Source organism: Rosa rugosa, chromosome 3, assembly GCF_958449725.1.
Source record: "Rosa rugosa chromosome 3, drRosRugo1.1, whole genome shotgun sequence".
Taxonomy (NCBI): domain Eukaryota; kingdom Viridiplantae; phylum Streptophyta; class Magnoliopsida; order Rosales; family Rosaceae; genus Rosa; species Rosa rugosa.
In genome coordinates, this window is record NC_084822.1 from 43,061,480 (window position 1) to 43,078,794 (window position 17,315).

The 17,315-nt window shown below is 38.1% G+C and overlaps 1 protein-coding gene across 1 annotated transcript in view; it reads left to right on the plus strand.

Moving 5' to 3' along the window:
* The first annotated feature begins 10,766 nt into the window (after positions 1-10,766).
* The window catches only part of LOC133737767 (uncharacterized), a 7,659-nt gene continuing 1,110 nt past the window's right edge, over positions 10,767-17,315 (plus strand). The window contains exons 1-6 of the mRNA XM_062165264.1: positions 10,767-10,880; positions 12,609-12,706; positions 12,849-12,924; positions 14,068-16,523; positions 16,631-16,736; positions 16,838-17,295. Coding sequence (XP_062021248.1) covers positions 10,767-10,880; positions 12,609-12,706; positions 12,849-12,924; positions 14,068-16,523; positions 16,631-16,736; positions 16,838-17,295 — 3,308 coding nt within the window. The remainder of the gene's footprint in view (positions 10,881-12,608; positions 12,707-12,848; positions 12,925-14,067; positions 16,524-16,630; positions 16,737-16,837; positions 17,296-17,315) is intronic.

Genomic DNA, 17,315 nt, shown 5'->3' on the forward strand with positions numbered 1-17,315 from the left:
TACTACTGAGATCTTGCCAGCCTTAGTATTAGAATCTTTTATTATTGTGCATATGTTAATAGAAGGCTACACATTGAGCACAGAGCAAAACAATCACAGCAACAAACCAACATGCAAGGAAAATATATCGTCGTAAACTGGGTCCTCATTCCATATAAATTCACTTTCTAAAGCCATACCCTTAACTAGGCATTACTTCACTGATGAGTTAGAACTAAGTTTCATCTTTATCGTCACTATTTTCCTAAATCAACTAAAAGCTCGTAATTAGAAGTATCCTTTTCGAGCAAGCTAACAAGCAAAGCCTCATGCCATTGTTAAACATGGTTGTGTTCCATTTAAATCAGTAGTCATGCTTTAGAATATTTAAAAGAGCCCTCATTACCAAATCACATATCCAAGGCTGAAGATTCTCAAATTCTCCAAGCAAACAATCATATCATTCTCATGCCAATTCCAATGACTTGATAATGACAAAGCAAGCAAGCTTCTTTTGGCGGGATTAATACGAATCGAAGAAACCTAGCATCTGCACTGTACATTCTTACCTGGGGGCCGAGCTGCTGGAATTTACTGGCGGAATGGAGCTTTGTTTTCCAGTTTTCAATTATTGATGCTCCTATAAATGAAAACCAAAAGAAGTGTGTCTTGATCATTCAATCAACAACTTAGCCGCTATAAAAACATTGTGACCGAGATGTGAAATTGAAGGTACTTCTTCAAAGTGAAGCCAAGCCAAGTTAGTTAAGACCCATGCCGAATATTGGATCAAACTTCAAAAGAATCATAAGGGTATGCAAAGAATATTCAATCATGCCAGAGCCAAGCAAAGAAAGGGATCATCGATAGACAAAAAAAAAAAGAGTTACCAAGAGCTAATAAAACTCCTGAGTCATCGATCTATTCATGTTCTTTCCTAAGAAATACTGTCTCAAGCCATGCCTATGCCAAATATCAAGCTAGCTTACAGAAATATGAGCTGCTGTGAACTTTCTTTAAACCCAAAACCATAGTCAAACACACAAATCTTAGTAAACCTACTCTAACACCTGATCTCCTAGCCATGTTATTGCACCACCGTGCATTCTTTCAAACTAGTAGGTTTCATAGCCAAAATTTGAGCTGCTGTTAACATTCTCTTAGCTACTGCTAGTAATTTAGTACTATACATAACACCAAGATTTTTCATTTAGTAAGAGCTAGTCAATCTATACATGCTCTTTTAGGTGAATCCCTCTCTCAAGCCATGTGTCTACCAAATATGAAACCAGCTTATAGAGTTATAATGGAATAATCATGTATATAATAAGCAATGAAGCCAAGCAACATGCAAAGCAGCAGCTATCAAATTTCAGGACTGTATTGCCCATATCACAGCATGCTTTTTCTAACCACCAATTGAGTGCTACAACTACCCTTCTCATTTTTGAAGAACCTAAACCAATTTGAACTTGTTCCTAAGCCTCCATATTTCAAAATAGCATATCAAATCTTATGCAAAGATACTTGGGGGCTGAATAATTAAGACCTTGCTCATGGTTACTATAGTTATTGCTGTGATTAAGGTTGTTACATGATGTTTTCTATCTCTTTCATTGGCAAAGTGAAGCTGCTATTAGCAAATGCTCCATATTCAGATCAAGGCATGGCAATCTCATCCAAAAAGAGAAAATTCTGATAGGAAAAAGAATATTTGAAGAAGTCACAGTAAATGCAGGCCTTATTATTCCAAAATACCTTCAAGCCTCACTTCTATACCACAGTGATCAAGGTCCTCATTGGCCAAGCGAAGCTGAAGTTTACAAATGCAATCGAGATATTCAAAAAAAAAAAATCAAAGACAATACATGCATATATAAATTCAGAAATCGTCACATTCTATGATTTCAATATCAGGCTCATACCTACTCTTAACTCAAATTCATGCCAATTCCAAGCTTTTGCTCATCCACCCCAAACTTTTGATCCTCATATTCATGCATCAAGCTGATCCCATCTGAAAGCCAAAAAAAAAATTGGGATTGATTTGATCTCATTTGTATAGAAGGATTCAAATCAAATAAATTCCTTTATGAAAACTCATGCCTATTACATTTTCAAGCATAGTTATCACAAGCTCAATCAAAATAAACCCAAGCCAAGCAATGGGGACTTATTCCACAACGAAAAAGCTAATCAACCAAGTCTAAACCATCATGCCAAAGCAATCTGAACCAAACATCATGCAACTCAAGCAACGCCTAAAGAAATTTAAGCACTACAAACTGCTTAAGTGCTTTAACAAAGAGAAAAGTAAAAAAAAATTCACTGCCGGAACCAAGCCAAGACTACATACATTGCCTATTCATGATCAAGTTGTTGCTAAACCATGCAAGTCACCACTCACCACCATGCTAAAATGAGCTCAGAAAAACAAGGCATCATATCCAAGCGATTCAAATGTTCCAAGCTAGCTATTTCGTTGCCTTAACAAAAAGAAAAGAGAGAGGAGATCCATTCTGTTGTCGTTAATAACAAAGCATTCAATGATTCTAGGCATTGCAACATGCTCGATAAGATGCTATAAATTCCATGAAGCATTTTCATATGTAATAAATCCTCTAAAATATCAAGCCACAAGCTCTGCCATCAACAAGTAGCAGACCCATTTTACTGCTGGGAATAAAGCCTACGTTCAAATACACACGTGAGAAACTGAAGCTTTAGCATGCTAGTCCAATTTAACTATAGAAGAAAGTCAATCAAATTCAGGGAAATTGAGCAAGCAAAGTATTCAATCAAATTCAAGATTCAAGCTTCCATATGCTATTGATTTCAGACAATCAAGTATATCTATTATCAAAACCAAACACTGCACCATCTTCCCTTCAGTATTCCAATCCACTTCCATCAAAATCAAACATCTAGTGTCCTTCCCCTTCATTTTTGAAGAAAATAAACACTTCTAACCATTTTTCATTACACGTTGTCTTTATGTCCTCTAAGCCAAAACAACTCACCATCATAATCAACCAAGCATACACACAAGTTATTAAAACTTGTACTAAAGCAATTCCAGCAGAAGTTCATACAGTAGCTGCAATTCCTACTAGATCCCAGTTCAACAAGTCCAAGCCATGCTAAGCCATCAATTAGTCGACGAGTAATCAATGGACATGAGAGTATAGCCAGAATGTGCTAGCTATATCAAATAAAGACCTAAGCTTGAATCTCTGTTACATAGCTCAATCAAAAATCACAACCTAGAGAGCAAACATGACAGCTCTTATACATATCCATGGTATTGTGTCACTGCCATGCTACATGCAAAATATTGGTTTTGCTGGGAGTAAGGTATACTGGGGGCTTGGTGAAAGATGATTCAGGAGCACAATCACTGCTGTATGATTCATCATTACCACTACATGCTAAGTAATCCTTGTAAAGCACTACCAAGCTACAAAAGACCACTTCTCTGCTCATTCAAGGTATCACATACAAACAAAAAAAAAAAGAGTCAAAGTTCCTATGATGTTCGAATTATTAAAAGTCCATCTACACAATGCCAAGCTCGTGCTCATCATAGGCTCATGCCAAGCACATTCTCGCGACAATGCTCATGCCAAGCACATTCTCACGTCAGTGCTCATGTCAAGAACTGCTCATGCCAAGCTCGTGCTCAAGCTAAGCAGATCCATGACCAAGAGGAATACGCCAAGCCTTTAAACAAGTTCATGCTAGGCAAAGAAAGCCCAAGCAAGCATGATACTATGCATACAAGCATCAAACATACATGCAAAGCCATGCCAAGCTCCTCCCTAGGGTCGTGCATCTCCCACAAAACATATGAGAACCATGCCAAGCAATTATGCCCATTCTTTTCAATATCGAATCACTCTTAATTGATCACTCAAAATACTTAAGGTAGCCACAAGCTCTAGCTATCAAAGCACATGCCCAAGCAAAGCTACTACATGCTTAAACAACTCTAAGCAAGCAAAACAAAGAAATCAAAACCAAGCAAAGGACACTTTACATGCCAAGCTACATGCATTTTAATTTGTAGATTACAACATGCATGCGAGCCTCATCAAGCAAAATGTGACTAGCATTGACGAACCCACCAAATTTATCAAGCAAAACACAAAAAAAAAATATACTCCAAGCAAATAACCAAAATCATGGCAAGAGGTCTATCTCATTCCAATCTTGCTTTCTATGACCTCTATTTTGTCACACATGCATTATCTTATCTGAGTACTAGCTTTGTTATAACTCATCTTACTCGCAAATCTATTTGTTCACGCTATTTAGTACTCATGGTTTTTCAAAAAAAAAAAAAACACACTTTATTTCTTTTTCTTTCTCACGAGTATTACTCCTGCTGCTGTTCCCAGCAGCAAGTCATCTCTCTCATCTTTCAATTATCAAGTCATACGTTTCCTTCTATTCTTTTCATCACTCTTATTTCACTTTTCACACAATGTTGCAGGCATTTTATCACCATTCTTAACACAAAAGTCATGCTTGCTACACTATATGACACACACTTAGATGTTACAATTCATTTAGTTTTACTTATGTTAATTATTCAATCACATGATTCCCTTACTTTGTTCCACGACTTAGCAAATAAGCGCAACACACTTTGACTCTTCAGCTATAGTAACCAAGCATTGATTTCAAATCACCATCTCATTCTTTTCAAATACTCATTTGTTATTTAGCAAACATAATTGTGCATACCACAACCACCTGATGCCTATATACATTAAACTAATACACACATATACGCACACATGTCTTTTAATATCAACACAGCAATCTATCCAACTATCTGATCTCTATGTCATTACTCATTTAACTACTCTTTCATACTTTTATCATAAGCTAAGAATCTGATGAACATGCATAAAAGTATTTTCAACACATGGCAGCAAGCAAATAAAAGGCTAAGGGCTCCAATTCAAAATCACATCATCATGCCAATGCAAAAAAAAGAAGCTAAGGGAGGCCAAGCCATTGAATCACAGCACGCTATTCACAAGCAATCAAGTTGAACCAGTTAACTATTACATGCCAAGCAAGAAACCAAGCAAAATTAAAACCTTAAAACCAACATGGTCAATCCCAGCTAACAGGCGCAATTTACATGATGAACTAAACTATATGATACCAAGCTACATCATGTTCCATTGCAATCACAGCAGTAAAACTCCACGCATAATGCAAAAAAAAAAAAAAAAAAAAAAAAAAAAAGGGAGCGGTTATGTATAATCACGCGGTAAGTCTCTGGATTCTTTGATTATGTAGCCCGTAACACGGTCACACGACCTACATAATCAAGGGGGCTAATGTTGACACCCAAATTTCCACGAGTTCAAATTCTATGAGTGATAAGCGAAGAGGGGAAGTCATCAACCTCGTAACCTAATTGGGCCTTCAAACAAGCCCATTTCACATCAAAAGGAAGCTCTCTATTTAGCAAGCGATACGAGAAGCCCAAATTCTCAAACAATTGACATGCATTTTCAAATGAGCCAACACGCTTATTTACCATGCGATACGCGTAGACCCAAGCTACGTTTGGGGCTTATACGGCGGGGTGTGGTGTGGAAGGTAACAGATCGTGCGAGGCCCATTGTTATGATAAGGCCCGTCGGTGATTTTGGACTTGGGAACCAAAATTCATGCTTCGAGGGCCGATATCTTAACATGGGCTAGTAGAGAGATAAAAGCAGGCCCAACAAGACTTAGAGCCCACTAGGGTCATTCACCCTATCCAAAACCCATTACACTAGAACCGGCAGCCCAAGATTTGTTGGAGTCATCTTCCCCAAATCAGGAACGTTGCTTCATCAAATCGTTGCTGGGATTACTACTCCATCTATTTCTGGTAATAACCCCAAGTTTATGCAAAAGCTTCCCAAACTCTCATCCTCCTAAGTCCTATCTCAGTTTCCAATAATCCATAGGTTTCTGTGATCACAACTCACAATTCACAATAGCACAAATCAAGGGATTATGACCTCCCCAAAATCACGGCAGCACGAAACCGGGGATCTCCCTCGCCGTCCTATACCTACATCGCTGGTCTTTACCCACATAGCCAAAGCAAGCTCTCACTCTTCTGGTTTCATGGGGAAAACAAACACTGAAAGTCTTAGAATGATCCCACCAAAACTTAGAATACCCTTTCAAAGCCTCTGGTTCTTGGTACAAATCCTTCTCGTCTATCACCACTATAAAAGGCGAGTTCATTGCCATAGGAAAGCAAGCCACAACAGCCCAGAAACATCAAGCAAGAGATCAAGCTTCGTCTCTGAATCAATAGCCACCGATTCTTCCCAACCAACCTTAACCCAAAACCCAGAAATCATGTTACTGCTGGAACCTTCTCTCTGCTAAAACTCTCATGCATCTAGCTCCCACACCATGCCTGCCTATAAGTCCTGTTCCTGTGAAATATAGTCCAATCGCTGCCATTATCATCAAGCCAAAATCGCTGCCGTAATCATCAAGCAAAATCGCTGCCGTAATCGTCAAGCCAAATCGCTGCCGTTATCACTAAGCCAAATCGCTGCCGTTATTGTCAAGCCAAATAGCTGCGGTTACACCAACTTGGTCACAACGAGGTTGTTCTCAGGTCTAACCTTTGATCAATCTTGGGCCTAGTCTCGCTTGATCAAGAGGGCCCTGTTGCAAAAGATCTAAGACGCAAAAAGACCCTCACAGGATGAAGCTAGGATTAGCTCAGGGAATGGCAACAGGGTAGCAGTTAAAGCAATTGGAGTAGTTCGATTAGTCTTTCCTAGTGGTTTTACCTTAGATTTAAATAATGTATACTGCATACCTTCTATGCAGAGAAATCTAGTGTCAGGATCCCTTTTTGTCAAAACACATGGTTTTTCTTTTGTTGGAAATAATAAAGGATTGGATTTTTTCAAATTTTCTGATTTCATTGGTAATGCATCTCTTGTTGATGGTTATTGGCATTTAAATTGTAAAAATTCACTTGAAGTATTTTTAACAGAGAAAACTGTAGGGGTTAAAAGATCTAGACATAATGAAAACTCAGCTTTTCTTTGGCATAAAAGGCTGGGGCATATTTCTAAAGAAAGATTAAAAACACTTGTGAAAGAAAACATTCTCCCTTCATTAGATTTCACTGATCTTGATATATGCATTGAGTGCCTTAAGGGTAAAACAACTAAATCTAGGAAAAAGGGGTCGGTTAGGAGCCAAGAACTACTGGAATTAATTCACACTGACATTTGCGGTCCGTTTCCTCATAAAACTCTTTGTGGGAATCAGTACTTTATTACCTTTATCGATGATTTTTCAAGGTTTTGTCATATATTTCTTATTTCTGAAAAATCTCAAGCTTTAGAAGTCTTTAAAATATTTAAGGCTGAGGCAGAAAAGCAATTGAATAAAGTAATTAAAGTTGTTAGATCAGACAGGGGAGGTGAGTTTTATGGTAGACACACTGAGGCTGGACAGAATTTAGGACCTTTTGCTCTTTATCTTCAACAATGTGGTATTCAGGCTCAGTACACCACGCCAGGGACACCAGAACAAAATGGAGTTGCAGAAAGGAGGAATAGAACGTTAATTAACATGGTTAGAAGTATGATTTGTAAGTCAGGTCTTCCTAGATTTTTGTGGGGGGAAGCACTGCGTACAGCTAACTATATTTGCAATCGAACTCCTAGTAAATCAGTGGATAACAAAACACCTTTTGAATTGTGGTTCGACAGAAAACCTAGTTTAAATCACTTTCATGTGTGGGGATGTAAGGCAGAGGCAAGAATTTACAATCCTAAGGCAGGGAAGCTTGATCCTAGAACCTCGAGTGTTTTCTTTGTAGGATATTTGACCAAGTCTAAAGGATATAAATTTTATTGCCCACATCATCATACTAGGATTTTAGAGACCAATAGAGCTACCTTTTTGGGAGAGATGAATGATGCTGATGATGTTGTTTTGGATGAGTTGGATTTGGAAGCTGCCAGCAATACTATGAGTGACATTAATGAGTGGTTTGTGTATGATGAAGCAGAAAATAATGTGTCTACTGCAATAAATGAAGAACCAGTTCTAGAAGCTATTGTACTACCAGGTAACGAGGTTGTAGAGTTGAATGAGCATAATAATCATGCTGAGATACTGATAGAGGTGCAGAATTTTGCACCACAACAGGTTAATGATGTAGTACAGCCCGAACCACCAGTACCTGAGCTACAGCAAGAACCAGTAATAGAGTTAAGAAGGTCACAGAGAGTGAGGAGGTCTGCTATTCCTGATGACTACGCAACTGTTTTTCTCACTGAAGCAGAGTTTGATTTAGGAATGGAGGATGATCCTAAATCATATATTCAAGCTGTAGAGTCACCGCAGAAAGACAAATGGTTAGAGGCAATGGAATCTGAACTGCAATCAATGGATATCAATGGAGTTTGGGAACTAGTTAACAATCCAGAAGGTTTCAAACCTATTGGGTGCAAGTGGGTATTTAAAACTAAAAGGGATGCACAGGGAAATGTCGAGAGGTTCAAAGCTAGGCTTGTTGCTAAGGGATTCACTCAAAAAGAAGGCATAGATTATACTGAAACCTTTTCTCCAGTATCTACTAAGGATGCATTTAGGATAATGATGGCTCTGGTTGCTCACTATGACCTTGAGTTACATCAGATGGATGTAAAAACAGCGTTTTTAAATGGTGACTTGAGTGAGCAAATATATATGTTACAGCCTGAAGGGTTTGTGTCAGAAGGCAATGAAGAAAAGGTGTGCAGGCTAAGAAAATCGATTTATGGTTTAAAACAAGCCTCCAGACAATGGTATATTAAATTCGATTCAGTGATTACTTCATACGGCTTCACTGAGAACAGGTTAGATGAATGCATATATATGAAAGTCAGCGGGAGTAAATTTATTTTCTTAATATTATATGTGGATGACATCTTGTTGGCTAGTAGCGATATAGGATTGTTAAAAGATACCAAGAATTTTCTGATGAAAAATTTTGATATGAAGGACATGGGAGAAGCAATGTTTGTCCTTGGTATAGAAATAAAGAGGGATAGAAACAAAAAATTACTGGGATTGTCTCAGAAAAATTATATAGACAGAGTCCTCAAACGTTTCTCTATGGAAACATGTAAAGCTGGAGACTCACCTATGTCTAAAGGAGATAGATTACATGCAGGTCAGTGTCCTAGGAATGCAATTGAAAGAAAGGAGATGGATAAGAGACCCTATGCTAGATTGGTGGGCAGTTTGATGTATGCACAGGTCTGCACTAGGCCTGATATAGCCTTTGCAGTTGGAGTTTTGTCAAGATATCAGTCCAATCCAGGTAATGATCATTGGACTGCTGGCAAAAAGGTCTTGAGGTATTTGCAGAAAACAAAGGATCACATGCTGGTTTATAAAAAGATGGATGATACAGAATTAGAAGTAGTTGGATACAGTGATTCAGATTATAAGGGTTGTGTGGATGATCTTAAATCGACCTCTGGACACATTTTTATGTTGGCTGGAGGGGCCTTATCTTGGAGAAGTGTGAAACAATCTCTAACTGCTACTTCTACTATGCAAGCCGAGTATGTTGCCATTCATGAAGCTACAGGGCAAGCACTTTGGCTCAGAAACTTCATTACAGAGATAGGAGTAGTAGATTCTATTGAGAGACCTATAAAATTATACTGCGACAATGCAGCTGCAGTATTCTTTGCCAAGAATAATAAAAGGTCCACAGCCTCCAAGAATATTGACGTGAAGTACTTTGCTGTTAGGGAGAGCATAAGGGATGATGAGATTGAAATCATTAAGATAGGTACACAAGATCAATTAGCAGACCCACTTACAAAACCCTTGGCAGTTGGTTCTTTTCAGGATCATGTTAAAAGTATGGGGATCTTGTCAGGTTTTGATGCTTTAGATTAGTGGGAGGTTGCAAACTTTTGTTTTGTATTACTTAAACTTTCATTGCTGTAGACTTTATTTAGCATTTTGATAAACATTAACTTTGAAGTTCCTACTTTGGTATTCTGAATATTCAAATTTCTGACTCAAGAAGATGATTGAATGAGTTTCTGCATTTATTTAATTTTACTCGAGTAAACTTGCTATTTCAGTTCATTAGCATTATTTGCAGATTTTCAATGTACTGATGAAATTTGTACTAAGCTTTACAAGAAGCATTAAGTTTACAGATTCCTTAAGTTTTAAGAATCTCTGAAGTTTGGATCAGTTTAATTACTTGCATTTCATTCTGTAAGTAAAACAAAGTTTCATATGCATTTAAGCTGCTCCTGTGTTCTGTAAGATATTGCAATGTGACTGCAGGGTGCTAGTGCTTGGTTAAGTATTAGATTTCCTGTGGTTCATTGTAGTAGGTTGCAGAATGACTGAGTACTAAAATGGATTTGGTGAAACTAAGAATGTCTTTGTGCACACTTCATTTTTGCTACATCTGATGCAGCAGCTTTTCTTGTTGTTTGAACATTGATAGTCCAAGTGGGAGATTGTAAGACTTGATGTGGACTTATCAATATTCATTAGGAACTACAACAACTAAGTTGCATACCTTACAGAAGAAGCAAATAGACATTCCTAGTATTCATTGGTTCCATGATTGTTGCCTATTGATATCAGTACTGATTAAAGGTTACTTTGCTAATGAAGTATACCTATTTGCATATGGAACAGGAAAAGGTTGGCCTAGATGTAATAGGATTAGGAAACCTTTATGGGAGGCACCTAATCCTTAAAGCCTATATATGGACCTTGATCCCTGCTCTAGCAATTACACAAGCATTCAAGTTCTCTGCCCCATTACTGAGATTGCATTCATCAGATTGCTCAGAGGAGAAGATCAAACATGTCCTATCCAGGTTTGTATTCTTAATTCATAGATGCTGCATATGTGAGTGTGTTCTTATAGTTGAGTACAATGTATATTTATATGACTATCTATTTTAACTTCTAACAATTGATTGCATCCATCATCTCCTATAGCTTTGTGTTTAGTAGCCAAAACTATTAACAATATGAACTAAGTTCAAAATGTCATCACGCAAAAGTGTTTAACAAAATAAAAGATGGTTCTCAAATTTTATCACACACAAGTGTTTAACAGAATAAAAGATCACTATGCCAAAAAATGCTTCAGACCATACCACTCAGACGACAGAAGACGTTTTTTCTGTTGTCTGATTTTTTTGAACGTCTTCAGACAACAGATTTAACTATTTATGTTGTCTAAATGGTATCAAAATCAACACCAATTCAACTTTTTCAAGTTTGTTATAATTTAGAAAATTCAGACAACAGATTCTGTTGTCTGAGTAAAGGGAGAAATTATTTCTCCTTGTCTGGACAAAAAAACATTTTTGGCTGAACTAAAACTTGGTTAAAAAAAACTGGCTGAACTAAATGACCTAGCGCTAGATACCCCGAGTTCTCTAATAACACTTAGTTAAAAAAATAGACGCCTCTTTTCTTCTCCTCGAGCAGTCGACCTAGAACCCTTCTTCTCCAGCAGTCGACCTAGAACCCAATTGAGCAACAGATTGGAGCGAACCCAGATCAGAGCTAGACCCCAAATCGTCAACAGATCAGAGCGATCTCCGATCCCAGACGACCAACAGATCAGAGCGATCTCCGATCTCAGACGACCAACCCAGATCAGAACGATCCCCGATCTCAGACGAACAACCCAGATCAGAGCGATCTCCGATCTCAGACGACCAACCCAGATCAGAGCGATCTCCGATCCCAGACGACCAACAGATCGGTACCATGTGAGAACGAAGGAGAGAACCGCCGCGAACAATAGAACCCGGACGAGCGTGTCGCTGAGCTGATCCATCAGGAGCTTCAGGATCGACTAATCCTCGTGCTTCTCCAGTTCGTTCCATCCGTACACCGCCCGGCGCTTCTCGACTTCCTCCTCCGACAGCCCCGAGGCTCTGCTGACCTTGAACTCGTCCTCGCATTCCTGAAGAAACTGAACCTGTAAGTCTCTCATCAATATTCCATGCTAATTGAGATAGTTAACTGAGAAGTACATGATGGGGCGGCATTGTTGTGTTGCCAATGAATATATGTTTTGTCTTGAGTTTAGTGTTATTGGAAGTAAAGGATGGGGTGGGGATCTTTTGTAAATCTTATTTTTGATGCTAGCTATCCATGATTTTAATGGCATATACATCATTTAAACTTGAATATAATGAATTATATCTACCTACTCGTCTGGTACCTATGCGAAAGTGATATCTATAAGAAGCTCTTCATGTATTTCAGACACATGACATGATAATACTGCACTTTATAATTTGGAAAAGACAAGAAATTTTGTGGACAAGTTTGTCTTTGACGTGCTGGCCTCAGTGGGGGTTTACATAAAATGAAATTTCTATCTTAATATGATATTCATATCGTTAAAGGTGGTTAAACAAAAGTACACATCTTATTTTACTTCAACAGTCTCCATAAGAACTTATTGGACCTCTTCATGAGGTTTCTAGTTATTTCATTACAGTGCCATGTGTTATTGAAGAGTTGTTGTAAGATTTAATTTATTTATCACAAATTGTGACTTGTGTCCTTGTATTGCGCAGATATTGGATGAGGCTGCGGTGCAAAATATATTTTTAAAGTCCCTAGACAACTATATAAAGTGGTGTAACTACTTGTGCATTCAGCCAGTTTGGAGCAAGTATGGACTTCTAGATCTGATTTCATATATATCCTTTCTTACTTCACTCTTCCGATGATAAATTGATATTTTCTTGTTTATTAAATGATGGTGATTGATGATAGTGAGTTAGTGACTAATGGAATCAATCAATTTTGTGCAGTTTGCAGTCAGTTAGGAAGGAGAAAAAGCTACTGTTTGTTTCCATGTACTGTTTGATCTGGGCTGAAGCAGCCAATGTAAGTGAACCTTTTATTGAATAACTGGAATTGATCGTTAGTTTTTGTTTACTTTTCTGTCGTAACATCCTTCTGCATGCATGGTTCACCCAATTTAGTTTTAATTGGTGAAGTGAATGAATCAGTATAACTTGAAGATTATAGCACGACATTTTATCTTTCTTGGTGAGACTTGAGTGTTTTTCATTTATGTGAGATTATGATTTTTAAGTTTTAGTATTGACAGAGTGCAAACTAATTTTACTTGAATACCATGAACAATGGATTTGATTCAAATTCATGAAGCAGTCATGTTGTAAAAGTACATAGATGAACTGCCTTTCAAGTTATTTCATGAAATACACTTTCATCAGTTATTGTTGAGCTTCATTTCATTTGGTTTGCACTTAAATCATTTTGCAGACTTGCATGCTTCAGCATTCTGTTTTCTGATAAAAAAAGCACTTTCAGCACTTTCTAGTTGGCTCTCCCTTTCATACGCATATCGAAATAGAAATATATCTTTCCCTTAAGCTATTCTGTTACATCCATCATTTTTTGTCGTGTTCTATTTGTGCAATCTGAACTTGTTCTATACTACATACTGCTGATCATGTTTTTTTTTTTTTTTTTTTTTTTTTTGCTGTGGGTGCTATGTAGTGAAAGCTTGGAGTTAGGCTCATTAGGCAAGCATTGGAAGCGGATGATTGGCTTAGCTCTGACTTAAACAAATTGAGGTAAGCATTTATAATCATCACATAGTTCGTTCTTCATTTTATTTTTGTGAACTTTCTGTTCTAGAAGCACATGAATTTTTGGAATTTTATAGTTCTGGTTACAATGTTTCATTTTGTGTTATAGAATTGAATTTTTTTCATGGAATGAACTATTTTCTCCTAGAGTTAGGTTCACGAGTTATTGGAATTTTCTGTTATATTGATGCTCATGTTTGTCATGGAGTAGCTACATTCGAATGTTAATTAAGCTCTGCTGTATGTTTATGAATTAATGTTGCTTCATGTATCTCTGTGTGTGTATATATATATATATGTGTGTGTGTGTGTGTGTGTGGTGAAGTTGTTTAATAGTGATATGTACGTTTTTAAGCTTTCTGATCCTAGGTGATAATATAGTTCCTAATTGTATAATGTGTTTATATATAAGATGGATAAATCATGGATGCATGCTGATAGAAGATCATTGAAGTTTAAGATAGGACTTGAAGACTTTCTTAAGTTCGCTTTAGCAAATGCACGCGACATATCAAAAATATGCTGTCCTTGTTTGAAGTGTTGTAACAATGATGAATTTTCTGTTGGAGTGATCAAGGACCATATATACTTTAATGGTATTGATGTTAGATATAAGCAATGGAAATGGCATGGAGAACCTTCTGCCATGAATGCCGATATATTAGGTGAATCCGAAACAGTAGATATGGGTGCTGATTTTGGGATAGGGGATGAAGATGATGAGATTTCGAGTGACTCGAATGAGTTTCTTAGGTTTGTAGAGGATGGAGATAAGCCTTTGTATCCGGGTTGTACTAAGACTACAAAGTTAAATGGTTTGATACAAACGTTCAATTTGAAGGCAAAACACGGAATGACAGACTCTTGTTATTCTGACATGCTAATCATGATTGGCATGTTGCTGCCTGAAGGGAATGAGGTACCTGGGTCTGTATATGAGGCTAAGAAAACACTTGCTGCATTGGGCATGGGCTATGAAAGGATTCATGCTTGTCCAAATGATTGCATCCTTTATAGAGGGCAGCATGCAGAAGCAACAAGTTGTCCAACCTGTGGTGAATCACGTTGGAAACTGGGTAGAGATAATACTAATAAGGAAGGGGTGCCTGGGAAGGTCTTGTGGTACTTCCCACCAATCCCAAGATTCAAACGGATGTTCCAATCGACCAAGACAGCTAAGGATTTGACTTGGCATGCCAATGATAGGAAAACAGATGGAATGATGAGGCATCCAGCAGATTCCCCGACTTGGAAGTTAGTTGACACAAAGTGGCTAGAATTTGGTAGCGAACCGAGGAACCTTAGGCTAGCCCTTTCCTCAGATGGGTTTAATCCCCACAGTTCATTAAGTAGCCGATACTCTTGCTGGCCTGTTATTCTTGTTACATATAACCTTCCTCCTTGTCTATGCATGAAGAGGAAGCACATGATGTTAACATTGTTAATATCTGGACCCAAACAGCCGGGAAATGATATTGACGTTTATTTGCAGCCTTTGATAGATGATTTGAAACTACTGTGGGTTGGGGTTGAAGTGTATGATGCCCTTAGAGGAGAGTCCTTCAAACTGAAGGCAGTCCTATTTTGGACTATTAACGACTTTCCCGCATATGGGAACCTCTCGGGCAGCATTACCAAAGGATACAATGCTTGTCCAGTTTGTGTTGATGAAACCCGACCATACAGGTTGAAGCATAGTAACAAAATGGCATTCATGAGACATCGCAGATTTTTGCCAAGACATCATCCATATCGAAGGCAGGCTGCAGCTTTTGACAATACCATAGAGGAAGATGTCGCTCCTTCACCATTAAGTGGAGAGGAGATGTTGTCAAGAGTTGAAGGTCTGAACATACCATTTGGGAAAAAAAAACCTTGTCCCCCTCACAAGGGTGTTGAAGCGAAAAACAGACCTTGCTGGAAAAAAAAATCGGTTTTCTTTGAACTTGATTACTGGAAACATCTTCCAGTGAGACACATTCTCGATGTGATGCACATTGAGAAGAATTGTTGCGATGCTATTCTTGGAACCGTATTGAACATTCCCGGGAAGACCAAGGATGGAGCTGCTTCTCGTTTGGACATGGTTGATATGGGCATCAGAACTGATTTGAAGCCTACACCTGGTCCGAAAAGGGCAAAGTTGCCTTTGGCGAGTTGGAACTTGCTGCTAGATGAGAAGAAAATATTATGCTCTTCATTTTTCAACATGACGGTTCCTGTGCGCTTTTGCTCAAACATAAGGAATCTGGTTTCAATGGAAGATTTGAGACTCGTTGGTCTTAAATCACATGATTGCCACACTATTATGCAGATTCTTCTCCCTGTGGCATTAAGATCAGTTTTAGAAAAGCCAGTTAGGTATGCTATTATTCGGTTCTGCCTATTCTTCAAGGCAATTTGTAGTAAGGTGATAGATGTTTCAAAACTTCAACAGATGCAAGCTGACCTTATTGATACAGTTTGCTTGCTTGAAAAGTTCTTCCCACCTTCGTTTTTCGATGTAATGATTCATTTAACAGTTCATCTTGTTAGAGAAGTAGAGTTATGTGGTCCGGTGTTTCTTCGATGGATGTACCCATTTGAGAGGTACATGAAAGTGTTCAAAGGGTATGTGAGAAGTCGCCATTTTCCTGAGGGGTGTATTGCTGAGAATTATATTGTTGAAGAGGCTATAGAGTTTTGCTCAGAACGTATGCTCCGTGAAGATAATACCACTGTGGGAATTCCATCAAAAAGCTTATCTGGACTGTGTAATGGATGCAAGCCTTTATCAGGCGCAACCATGGTGATCGTTTCTGCAAAGGAGTTACAACTTGCACACCTGTGTGTATTACGGAACACTGAAGATGCCATTCCATACTTCAAGTACGTATTACTTTCAATGCTATTGTTTTTTCTTTGTAATATCAATACCTATAATATATATTCATTTGAGTTAGATTGTTGATCAGTTTTCTTTTCCTTGTACTTAGGGAGCATATGGAATTGTTGGAGTTAACTTTCCCTAAGTTCATGAAAAACAAGAGGTGGTTGAGGGAAAAACAGAATGCGACATTTGGAGATTGGTTAAAGGAAAGGGTAAGTTCATATGGGTTATGCTTATTCATATGTTGATTTTGAATGTTTTGAGTTTAATTATTTGATGAGTGCACTTTATTAATGTATAATTCAATTAGCAGGTTGCAAATGCAATGAGTATTCCCGACAATGATGTTTCAGAAACAATGAGGTGGATGGCTGGCGGCCCAAGGCATGAAGTGCCAACCTTTAGTGGATACCATGTCAGTGGAGTTGATTTCAACACCAAATCCCGGGACAATGTCAGATCAGTTCAGAACAGTGGTGTTTTTTTACTTGCCGATGCAATGCAAGTTGCAAGTGCAAAGGATCGAAAGCCCAGAACTGATGATATGGACTTCTACGGTGTAATTAAAACAATATGGGAGGTTGACTATTACAAATTTAGGGTACCATTGTTTAAATGCGATTGGGTAGAGAGTTCTAGGGGCGTCAAAGTAGACGATCTTGGGTTTACTTTGGTGAAACTGAATAGGATAGGCCATTTAAATGATCCGTTTGTCTTAGCTACGCATGTGAAACAAGTTTTTTATATTGAAGACCCCCTCGATGCTGAATGGTCAGTAGTGGTGAGGTGCC